Source organism: Engraulis encrasicolus, chromosome 13 (assembly GCF_034702125.1).
Source record: "Engraulis encrasicolus isolate BLACKSEA-1 chromosome 13, IST_EnEncr_1.0, whole genome shotgun sequence".
Lineage (NCBI taxonomy): Eukaryota > Metazoa > Chordata > Actinopteri > Clupeiformes > Engraulidae > Engraulis > Engraulis encrasicolus.
The window spans coordinates 43,181,656-43,194,443 of record NC_085869.1 but is presented as its reverse complement, the minus strand read 5'-3'; the positions used below and the strand labels follow the sequence as shown (position 1 = coordinate 43,194,443).

The window sequence follows — 12,788 nt, the reverse complement described above, 5'->3', positions numbered from 1 at the left end:
CTACTAAATCTAAAAATTTTGATTAAATATTGAGATAAAATACCACTTTTAAGTTCTATTTCAATTCTTTAATCCAAAGGTGATTTAAATATTCCCACTATTCACACCCCTCCTCACACACACTCTTCACATAGCCTACCCATTTCACCTGGGTCTGTTGTCAGTTGAATTGTCGATTAATTGCGATTAATGTTTTTTAATCGATTAACGCATTGATCGATTTAAGTCGATTAATCGATTAATCGTTTGCATCCCTAGCCTATATTGACGCTTTTGAGACCAACAGAAAACGTTTTTGAAGGATTTTTTTTTATATTGAAGCAAAAAATGCGCTGATTATTTTTTTGACGAGAGAAATGGAATCGTATGGGTATTCTATACCCTCGGTTCTCTGAGGGAGATAAGTGAGACACAGACTGTGACTCTATGGGGTTTAGCGCCCTCCCGCGACCGCTCTTGAAGCCTTTTTAAACACGCCTATTGGCTGAGTTGAGCTGTCACTCATAGGCGCCCGCCGCCTATATAAACCGTGACAGCTCGCTCATATTCACATTACCCAGCTCTGCAAGACAAGCGAGCAGGAAGGGGCAGCACAAGTCTGTGGGTGCATCCCAATATGTGTCCTTGCCTCCTCCACTTGTGCTTGTCTCCTCGTCCCGCCTCCTGGCCCCTCCTCCGTGGAGAAAACGATAAAGTTTCCCAGCTGTCAGCCTCGCCACAACAACTTTTGAGGGACTGTTTTTCATTCACCATCCCAATTGCAAATGAGAAAAAGACTTTACAATTGAGCTTTTGCAAGATATTGAAATATAATGCTGTTGTCAGTGATGTCATTATGACGAGAAGCGAGTGGAGGAGGCAAGTGGAGGAGGCAAGGTCACATATTGGGATGCACCCTGTGTCTCACTTATCTCCCTCAGAGAACCGAGGGTATAGAATACCCATACGTTCTCTTTCGGTCGAATCGTTCGACACAGACTGTGACTCTATGGAAGTTTTAAATACGCCCCTGAATGCTCATTCCCAACCAGTAAAAATAATGGGAGTGAAAAAACACGCTGAAAGTGCAAAGCAGTCCAGGTCTTGATCCCCCCCGCCTCAAGGACAGCGTGAGCCACCATGGACGCTGTAACATCAAGGCGAAAGTGTTTTACAAAGGTGTGCGGTGAAACCCAACCCGCAGCAGCGCAGACAGTCTGGACAGGAACTCCTCTAAATGCGGCCCAAGATGCGGCGACTCCTCTAGTAGAGTGAGCTCTGAGAGCAGGGGGGTCCTTCCCCAAGGCCCGATAGGCCATTGCAATAACATCGACAATCCAATCCTTAGAATTAGTCGCAAAGCAAACAAATAGTTGGTCAGTACGCCTGAATGAAGAAGTTTTGTCCATGTACAAGCGTAATGCCCGGACCGGGCAGAGGGAATATAACCTCTCCTGTTCCTGCGAGGAGAAAGGAGGGGGGTCGAAAGATGTCAGTTGTAGATTGCAGCTGCCGTACAACATGGACACTTTAGGAATAAACGCTACATTGGGCCGAAGCGTGACCCTATTATTATCCTCACTGAATTCCATACAGGAGGGGTGTATAGAGAGAACAGTGATCTCGCTCACCCTTTTAGCTGAGACAAGGGCCAGCAAGAGGGCAGTTTTGTACGAGAGGACCAATGCTTGCAGTTTGTAGGGGCTCGAACGGGGTTTGGCAGAGTGCGTTCAGCACCAAGGAGAGGTCCCAAGAGGGAACGGTGGAGCGCACCGCAGGTCGAAGGCGTTGAGCGCCCTTCAGAAATCTGTTAGCCAGAGGGTGCGCTCCCGGAGATACACCATCGTAGCCTACCATTGTAGAGAGTAGGGGGTCCGAGTGTGGTTGGGGCTCCAGTGGTAGCCCGTAGCATTCGAAGCTCTGCTGTAGTGTTCTCAGCGAAAACCGAGAACAGTCCGTGCATCCCTGTGGATTCTCCAGGGCCTCGCGGGCATGCTGGAGACCCAGGCAGTTAACACTGGCCGGGTGGTGGTCCTTGGAGTCGATGAACTGACCGCACGCGTTCGGGCATGGGCGCAGTTTTGGGCGCGATGCGGAATGCACGGCGAGTCCGTCCAAAAAATAAAAATATATATCCAAATATCGTTATCGCAGGGGTAGCAAGCTTGTGCAGCTGTCCGAACAAAAAACGGTATGAAGAAAAGTGAAGCAGGCAGGTGGCGAGCCTCTTTTACTTTTTCCTCTCAATACCTCAACGCTAAATGGCAAGAAAGGTCTTCTAAGCTAAGCTAAGGCGCTAAGCTAAACCCATAGAGTCACAGTCTGTGTCGAACGATTTGACCGAAAAAGAACCTGCTCCCAGACCTAGTAGTGGACCTCACAAACAGTGTTAATTTTGACAGGAATTTTTAATTTAGTTTTAGTTTTAGTCTCTTGACGAAATTTTAATTTTAGTTTTAGTCACAATTTAGTCATCTAAATCATTTTTGTTTTAGTCTAATTTTAGTCGACTAAAATTCATACAATTTTAGTCGACGAAATCTAAAATAATTTTAGTCAACTAAAATATTACATTGATTTCCTCTTGTCTACACTTCTCTATAAAATTGTCAAACTAAAATACCATTTGGGGAAATCAATGATTAAAATGACATATTGTAGCCTAATAATAAAATATTGTCAAAAACTGCCAGAGCGTCTTATAAGCCAGTGCCTCTAATGTGTAAAAAAATAATGGCCGCAATTGCAAGCACTCATAAATCTCTGTCGATATTTTAGTACGACTTTGGGGGGAAACGGGACTGTGTACGTTATGAAAAAATACTTGTGGGTAGCCTATACAGTACCAGTAGGCCTAATGGGTCATTTGACGTGAAATCAGACACTTTGGGACCCGACCGACCCGGATTTCAATCATACTTGGTGTGCCTTTTCAGTAGCAAGGTAGCACCCCAGAACTGCATTGGTTTGAATCTGACACTAATATTAAGGGAGAAACAGACTAGGAAAGGTCCACATGTGAGGGTAGGACACTATACATTCAGCCTTGAATATATCAGTCAGTGTTAGTCACAAAAAGATGCCTGTGGTGTTGTTTGAAAGCTCTTTTCTGGCTCTACATATTACACAATCGCCTTGGAATACAACTACTCTCAGAATATGAATTATGATAAATTAAAAAATTAAAAATTGAATATCTAAAAAACTCATATTTTAAAATGGCCAGTTCCTTGTCCAAACGTAGCCGGCAATGTCATGAGCAGCACCTAAAATGCTGGTGTTCGGTTTGTTATTCATTTCAGAGAGAATTTGACTCACAAATATGGCGTCATACAGACCACTTACTAATAATATGGTAATACCATAGTAGCATCACATGACAAAACAAAAACAAAACAAAAATGGTCAGTGTCCATGGTCCCAGGTTTCAGAAACTAAGGCAGATGTCCATTTATACATACCAAATGATGATATGTGAATTTTTGAACATTCCTTCTCTGTGTACCTGTGCCATCTTCCCTTTACCGTACTTTAAAGAGATAATCAATGGCTACACTCTCATTTTGTACTCTAGGCCTACCAGAGCATTTGAAGCAGCAGCTGTGTCTTTTGTAGATAATGTATAAGTACGTCCCTTTGCAGTTACAGGTTACACTACCAGAAGCACATCCTGATGATCCATGACAAGTCTATCTAATCTGAAGGGAAAAGTGAAGGATGGAGATGGCCCATGAGGATGCAGGAAGTTCAGTTTCACCTCTCCAGTGCTCGGCATACATTCCTCAGCACATGCTAGCCACCAGTTGCCATCATATACAGCTACAACATACCCTTTGATGCTTGAAAATGTAACACATTCCTTTACTGAGCTCACTCTTTCAACTCTGCCTTCTCTGAATGCTGAAAATGGCCTAACTTCCACTGTGTCCATTGACAATGGGCAGAAGCTGTGTAGTTTTTGAGTACCTGGAATAGTTATTGCAGATTCAAACCTTTTCAACAGGTTCTCAGCTTCATGATGGTACATCTCTGTTGTGGCAAACTGGCAATGGATGTTCTTGACATTATCCTTGACTGACTCCCTTGAACCAGGAACGTTTTTAAAACTATAGTTTTATAATTCAAGATGCTATTCAATCATTTCACTGGAACAACCAGTGCAGGCCACAATCCATCCATTTGTATGCTACTACCAAGATCAGTTGAAACTGGGGGAAAAAAATCTAACAACAAAACAGATTTTTTTCCCCCAGTTTCAACTGATCTTGGTAGTAGCATACAAATGGATGGATTGTGGCCTGCACTGGTTGTTCCAGTGAAATGATTGAATAGCATCTTGAATTATAAAACTATAGTTTTAAAAACGTTCCTGGTTCAAGGGAGTCAGTCAAGGATAATGTCAAGAACATCCATTGCCAGTTTGCCACAACAGAGATGTACCATCATGAAGCTGAGAACCTGTTGAAAAGGTTTGAATCTGCAAGAACTATTCCAGGTACTCAAAAACTACACAGCTTCTGCCCATTGTCAATGGACACAGTGGAAGTTAGGCCATTTTCAGCATTCAGAGAAGGCAGAGTTGAAAGAGTGAGCTCATTAAAGGAATGTGTTACATTTTCAAGCATCAAAGGGTATGTTGTAGCTGTATATGATGGCAACTGGTGGCTAGCATGTGCTGAGGAATGTATGCCGAGCACTGGAGAGGTGAAACTGAACTTCCTGCATCCTCATGGGCCATCTCCATCCTTCACTTTTCCCTTCAGACCAGATAGTCTTGTCATGGATCATCAGGATGTGCTTCTGGTAGTGGAACCTGTAACTGCAAAGGGACGTACTTATACATTATCTACAAAAGACACAGCTGTTGCTTCAAATGCACTGGTAGAGTACAAAATGAGAGTGTAGCCATCGATTATTTCTTTAAAGTTAAAGTACGGTAAAGGGAAGATGGCACAGGTACACAGAGAAGGAATGTTCAAAAATTCACATATCATCATTTGGTGTGTATAAATGGACATCTGCCTTAGTTTCTGAAACCTGGGACCATGGACACTGACCATTTTTGTTTTATTTATGTTTTGTCATGTGATGCTACTATGGTATTACCATATTATTAGTAAGTGGTCTGTATGACGCCATATTTGTGAGTCAAATTCTCTCTGAAATGAATAACAAACCGAACACCAGCATTTTAGGTGCTGCTCATGACATTGCCGGCTACGTTTGGACAAGGAACTGGCCATTTTAAAATATGAGTTTTTTAGATATTCAATTTTTAATTTTTCAATTTATCATAATTCATATTCTGAGAGTAGTTTTATTCCAAGGTGATTGTGTAATATGTAGAGCCAGAAAAGAGCTTTCAAACAACACCACAGGCATCTTTTTGTGACTAACACTGACTGATATATTCAAGGCTGAATGTATAGTGTCCTACCCTCACATGTAAACCTTTCCTAGTCTGTTTCTCCCTTAATATTAGTGTCAGATTCAAACCAATGCAGTTCTGGGGTGCTACCTTGCTACTGAAAAGGCACACCAAGTATGATCGAAATCCGGGTCGGTCGGGTCCCAAAGTGTCTGATTTCACGTGAAATGACCCTAATCAAGAATGTCGCGGGGTACAGTAGCCTACTGTATGCAAGCGTTACAAAGGCACGACACCACCTGTTGGAAGACCTCTCTCTCTCTCTCTCTCGGCTATTGCAAGCTGTTGCATATTAGTTGCTTGATGCAAAGTTGTGATGGCACACGCGCTCTCGTTGACATGGTTGTGTCCATGGTTGCATGCATTCGCAGGACGTTATTGCAATAACTGCATATAACAGTCCCCAAATAACGCACATGAAAGCGTGGAAGGTTCACTTCCTATTTCAGTGACCTTGACTGAAACAAGTCGCAAAACTCCACACTTCCGAATCATTTGTGATCGGCACTGAAGTGATTCTTATCAGAAGGCTTGTGCCTACGCATAGACCATAGACCCTTAAATTACAAACATTAGCGAACATTGAAAAAAGATCAGACAACGACCGTCGGGTAGCAGGTTCATGAAGGGAGTGGAGAAGTTCCGCAAAAATGCATCGTTAGAGAAAGATGTTTGCTATGTGCGACAGCACCACCACTATTTCATGACTGCATAAACTTCTTCGTCATGGATAAATGGGCAACAATATTTTTTTCCAGCAGGATTGCACTGAAAAGTAGGCTACTACTGTTACTGCTGCACCAACGCAGCCTGTCACTGTGCCTGCTGCGTGTCTGTGTGTGTGTGAGGAAGGGGAGGAGAGGAGACGCGGAGCAGATGAGGGTCGCGACAGTTGCGAAATAGCAGGCAATTCTTTTCCAATGTTTCAGTGACATAGGTTATTAACAAAAATGCTTCCTATTGGTTTTCGTCTCCGGTTGTATTGTAGTCACATTTTTATTTTTTTGACGAAAATATAAATCAATATCGTTACATTTTTCGTACAAACGCACGCTGTTTTTTTCGTCATCGTTTTATTGTCGTCAGGGGAAAAACAATCGTTAACGAAAATTATGCCGAAAATATTTCGTCACGAAATTAACACTGCTCACAAAGCTGCGCGGAACTACAGGTCGGGCAAGACCCAGGCAAGCGTATTTGAGCCCCGAGTTACAAAGACCGCGGGCACACAAGCTTATACTGTATGTGCAGACACATTTTAATGCCAATTTGAAACGCCAACCGTTGGTTCCACAGCTTTGTTAATGGCACTGTGGCAGGCTGCACGGTTCATGTTGTAGTCTGGGTTGGTAGACAAGTTGACAATGGTATTTATTTATCTTGTGACCATCTCCAAAATCTGAAGGCCCAAACAGTAGGCTCTTTGTCTTGTTGAAAGTGTGGTAGTCTTGATCATCCGAGGCACACTTATGTTAGTATTTTAATGGATAACGGCTACGCGTTTCAACTGCAATCAGTCTTCATCAGGGCAAGATAGTAACAAGCTAAATACGCAAGTTCTCATGTCCTTTCTGAAGAGCAGTGTGTGGTGGACGGGGCTCTAAATTCACATCAGCCAACTGTGGTGTATAATGGTGAACATTTGGTTTGGCTTGTAGTAAAGAACTTACTAGCCACTTTGACGGATAGTGAGTGATGTTTGGCTGGTGACATTTAGCATAGCTACTAACCAAATTGGCTAGGGATGAAACTAGTTAATTTACAGCCCTGGTGGTGGGTATTCTGATGGTCTACCTGTCCGTTTCTCATCATTTCCCCTTGTGTGTCTAGCTGTGCAGCAAGACCTTCTTCCGGCAGAAGAACGTCAAGAATCACATCCGCAACCATGACCCCAAGCTGTACCGCTGTCGCCAGTGCATGGCCAAAGCGACATGAGGTAGCACACACACACACACACACACACACACACACACTGTACAAGCATTGCTTAAAAAACCCTGCCTTGAGTACTGTAATGCGTTTACATATTCAAATGTTATTCATCATGTGCATATTGAAGAAAATGATAATGTATTCATGTGTATCACTCTGTAATTCGTATGCATCACCTTGTTTTTTATAGGAATTGCATCAACGGTTACACATTTCCTGATAAAGATATCCAGCAAGTTGAAGGAAAGCAGGACAAACGGAAGGATTCCTAAAATTACATTTGGATTCGAGATGGTTTGGAGCCTTGGCATTTTGAAGGTGGAAAGGCACAAAAAGTTGTTTGTTTATTTTTTATTTTTTGGCTTTAAAAACGATGGCTGTGAAATACAAAGAGAAAGTGTCACACGTACCGTATGCTCCAAACGATAGATGTAATTATTGCTCTTATTATTGCTGTAATTATAATTAATATTAATGTTGTGGTTCCATCCATCCTTATTACTGTTATTTAAAAAATGACCAAAATGATGTTGTATTTTTATGGCATATAGGCATGTAACTCGATACCAGTTGTGAAGCACTCAGGGCTTGTGGTGAGGGTTTGAGTCTGGTCCTCTTGGTTACACTTTATGTACATTGTGAATTGTTCAGAAGGATTGAAATAATGATTATTACTACTACTATTGTAATTAGGCTGTACTGCTCTTATTATTAATGTTATTATTGATTTTTTTGAAGAAAAAAAAGTATATATAGTTCTATTGAGTGCACTTAAAAACTGGTAGCTTTGTTGTAAACCTAAGAGGGCCCCTGTGTTGGATTAGCGAGCTGGAATATACTTGAAAGGTTGGACAGTGTTGTTTTTCGTAAGACTGCTAGAGCTGGCGTTATTGGCTGGATGGGCAGGTTTTAAAAGGCACAGAAAGCGGAAGGGGGTTGTGTAAAAGAAACAGGAGTGGTTGAAGATTGTCCTCAAGGTTTTTAATAAAGATTACTGCAAGCAAGCCATGAGTTTAAAAGACAAAATATTCTACTGATTGCGAGTGGGCTTTTTTGCTCACTGTTTTAAGGAGTTGTTGTAATAGTTGAAAGTTTTGACGAGCCCCCGTGAAAGAATTCTTCACTGTAGTAGCCCAATGGAACCCCCAAATGATATGACATGACATGAAATGGAAGCTGAATTTTATGTGCAGTTGTCCTCTTTTTAAAACGTCCCCAGTGTATTTGTGAGGGTTGTTTTTCCTGCTTGTGTTTGGGGTGAACTGATCAGAGATATTATCCGATGGCAGGCTGTTCAGAGTTTAACCTTGTGTCTACTGCCTACTTTTAAAAAGAAGGGAATACTGCCATATTGCTAATGGTTGACTTTTTTGACTCTGTAATTGACACAATATGCTACTTGTTTGTTCTTATAATTCTTAAAAAAAGGTTATTTGCCACCTTTTTTTGTATTTAAAGAATCCCTTCGCCTTTGCCTCAACGAGCATAGGATGAGACCTTTTAAATGTATAGAATGTTGTTTTTGTCTAACAGTTAAGGGTTCAACAACAGCAACGACTGAAACTGAATAAATTTGGAATTTTACACTTTGGCGTGTTCATTTTCTGAAGTTGTTTCTTGATGGGATGGCTTGAGTTGTTATTCTTCATGTAGAGAAGCCTAACTAGTTGGGTCTATGATATTTTTCCTCACACACTGAATTTAAAAGTACAGCATATAGGATTGTGGGTATTGCAACTATGTTGCTCATTGAAACTGTGCTGCCTGTTGCTAAATGTGATCTTTTCATGAATATTTGACTAATGAATATTTACTAAGTGATAAACTAATATTTACTACTAGTATGACCGAAGTACAGCAAGATTTGCAGCTAAAGATGTCTATTACTGCAAGTTAAAAATGGCGTTCATGGAGAAGATCCACCTTTTCCTTGTAGCCTATGAAGTGTAACTTTCCCAGTCATAATGAATACTTAGAATTTGATGTTGGTACGTATTCATGAAAAAGGTCACATTTGAGAATTCTTGAAATGAAGTTCTTAAAATAGTGTGCACTGTATCTTTAACAGAAAAGTCTAAAAAACTAAACTAAAACTTAATGTGAAATAATCTCTCATGATCGATAAATGGGTAACAGTAACACTTTGAAAAACGGTCTCTAAAGACGTCATTAACAGTTTGTTAACTAATTCTAAAGAAAACATTTACAAATGTTTGTGATGAGTGAGAAGCTAGTTGCACAGTTGCACAGTGTTGTGAGAATGGGCTCCTACTCAGTGGATGAGATTTACCTGCCAGACACTTCTGTATCTGGTGGTTTCATCTATTTAAGTGGGTCTTAACTGGAAGAGTCTTGGAACCCACAATTGTCCATGGTCAATATGTTCTGAGCCTTTTTTTTGGTCTCGCCATCGGAATAATCGAATAATTATCAAGGACATACATGCATTTCAAAATATGCATCAGCATTACATGTAATGTATTGTTGTATGTGGACATAACATGTCTAACATGTTTCACTCTCTTCTGTCATTTATTCAATACCACATCTTGTTTCAATTTTGTGCCTGACAATAAAAGGGTGAGTTAATAAATTTTTACACCACACCTCCGCGACCCGCCCAGGACCCCTCCGCAACCAGCTTTTGGGTCCTGTCCTACCAGTTAAGAGACACTGATCTATTTTATTCTTTGGAGGACAGACCTCTAGGACTGCTGCGGCTGTGTCTGCTGTACTACCAACATGAGTTCTTACTCATTTACCAATATTCGTTAATGTTTTGTTAATAATTTATTCATTCTTTAAGTGTGTTAAGTCTGTAAATGACATTTTCATGGGATCCTTCCTTATTATCAAGTGTTACTGATAAATGTAAGCTTAGACAGGAGGAAGTGGGGTAGGACGATGGAGGTTGGGTTTGTTTCTGAGACACCTTCAAGGATGGTTTGGCATCATTTCATGTCGCCCATAATTGAAGTATTACGGTTATGCCGTCACTACAGTCCTCACATTTGATAGCGAGTTCGACTGCCTCTTCTGGAGGAGAAACCTACCGCAAAGAATATGGAACAACTGGAGTCTCGTTGCCTACCGCTTGAAGAGAACACGTGCACCGACCAACACAAGAGGGCGACATCTCGCAGCAAATGACCAACCTACATTTGCATTACTACTACGTGTGAGTTTAGATTCACTTTCACCTAAAACCTCAAGCCTACCACATGCATTTAATAGGCTAACTTTTTGTAAATAACATTACAATGCCAATAATAAAAAAAAAAAACTATTGCAGTAAAATGGGCAGAGTGGAACATTCACATTTAGTTTCAATCTGACATCCCATCACATAGCATCCTCAGTAGGCCTAACTGCCAGAGATACCTTGTTCATTCAGTTTAATTGAAATTCTTCTATATGAATTGACAAGTATTAGCCTACTGTATGCATATTGTAGGATTTTGTGGTGGGCAGAGATGAGAGAGTGATGAGTCTCTTCGCTGATAACCTTGACCCGTGCGCCTGAGAAAAAAAAATCCGAGAGGAAAATAGAAGGGCGGATAATCCCACGGCTCCGGCTCTGTACACTCACCTTGCCATCACATTAGGATGGCCAGCCAGCCGTGAAAGGCCACTCACCTCTATCTAGCACTGCGCTCTAGGGCGCTACCACGCCATTTCCATGTTGCGAGTTGTATTACACCTTGTGAAACAGCGGAGTTTGAGTGAGTGGGGGTTGGACAGTGGTCACAGAGTTTAGGCCCTGTGTATTTTAAGCGGTGCCCCAGTGTGACGGAGTGATAGCCTATAGTCGTCGTTTGGTAGTGGCGTGGCAAAGTTGTGGCTGCTCTGATTGACACGTTCTGGAGAGTGGGCAGGTTGTGGGTTCGCTAAAACAAAAAGTACATTGCAATGTAATTGAATGCATGGCTTTGCGCGTTCGGACTATTCTTACATGTCGTTGTGTAGCATATTTATAGCCACCCACTTTGTTTTTTTAATGATTAAATGGCTAAACAGTTGCGCGTAAAGATTTAGAGAGCAAACGATCCAGAGCGCGGGGGTATCAGCAAAAAAGTGCAGCTTGTGGTTTGTCAGCAGTTGCTGGATGGGGATTCTTTTCACCATGTGTTAGAGAACTGCTGGGCATGAGGCATGAATGTCTGGACCGTACCAAGTGCGCCGAATAAGAGGGGAGACTGTAAGGGAGAGGAGACGTGAAGCCCCTTAGGTGCCCCATTGCTCTGCCACCCCCTCCTCTCGTCTCCCCTCCTACCCTTCACCCAAAGAGCTCCCCGAATCTTTTGATGTCCCCGTCAGTAGTGTGTGTAGAAGGGGGGCACCAAAAAAGAGAGAGGGAGAGGGAGAGGTCTCTTTCAGGTGCCGTGTGTGTGTGTGTGTGTGTGTGTGTGTGTGTGTGTGTGTGTGTGTGTGTGTGTGTGTGTGTGTGTGTGTGTGTGTGTGTGTGTGTGTGTGTGTGTGTGACAAAGCCAGGAGAAAAGAGCCCTCTAGCACCCCCCCCAATAGAAAAGGGAAAGCAGAAAAGAGGAGAGATTCCGAAATTCAAATTATGGGGTCGCTGTTTGGGATTGGGGTGGTGGTGGTGAGGGAGGAGGTATATATCTGTGTGTGTCTGTGTGTCTGTGTGTGTGTGTGTGTGTGTGTGTGTGGGGGGGGGGTGATGCTTACAGTGGTGGTTTGTTAAGTTGGAGCAGAATTTACACAAAGTTTCCGAATGTGTTTTTGATTTTGCAGTCTGAACGACTGTTGATTTTTTTCCCCTGGTTGCTTCTTTGTAGACTTGTTTCATCAGTGGTTTCCACACAAGTCACTCAGCCCTTTGTGTTCACTTGAAATGTTTGTGTAATTAGCAAATATCATAGTTTTGTAACTTAAAGGGACACTGTGTGAGATTTTTAGTTATTTCCAGAATTCATGCTGCCCATTCACTAATGTTACCTTTTTCACAAATACTTACCACCACCATCAAATTTTAAGTATTCATTATGACTGGAAAAATTGCAATTTTCATACATGAAAAGGGGGATCTTCTCCATGGTCCGCCATTTTGAATTTCCGAAAATAGCCATTTTTAGCTGCAAAAATGACTCTACTTGGACCATACTAGAAAACATTTGTTTATTACTGGGTAAACTTTCATGTAAATATCAAATTTGGTGATTAGGCGAGTACATCTATGCAAAAAAAAGACCTAACTCCAAAAAAATTGATACAAAAGGTTTTTCAACTGATTTTGTTACCTCTAAGTGTCCTTAATAACATACTAAAAATCTAGGAAAATCTGACTTCAGGAAAGGTGTCATTTTCAAGATCAAAGTTTTTAAAAATAAAGGTTACTACATGATAATTACATTGGCATGAAATAACATGTTTTCAGGATCTGTTTGTTTGGAGTGCTGTTTGGGTGGATAAAGACACTACTGCTATGATA

At 41.6% G+C, this 12,788-nt stretch overlaps 1 protein-coding gene across 1 annotated transcript in view; it reads left to right on the top strand.

The window, feature by feature from the left end:
- Positions 1 to 8,923, top strand: part of si:dkey-229b18.3 (uncharacterized) — a 30,880-nt gene extending 21,957 nt beyond the window's left edge. Inside the window, exons 6-7 of the mRNA XM_063213961.1 lie at positions 7,238 to 7,343; positions 7,530 to 8,923. Of these exons, the coding sequence (XP_063070031.1) occupies positions 7,238 to 7,342 (105 nt within the window). The 3' untranslated portion in view covers position 7,343; positions 7,530 to 8,923. The remainder of the gene's footprint in view (positions 1 to 7,237; positions 7,344 to 7,529) is intronic.
- Positions 8,924 to 12,788: the final 3,865 nt, after the last annotated feature.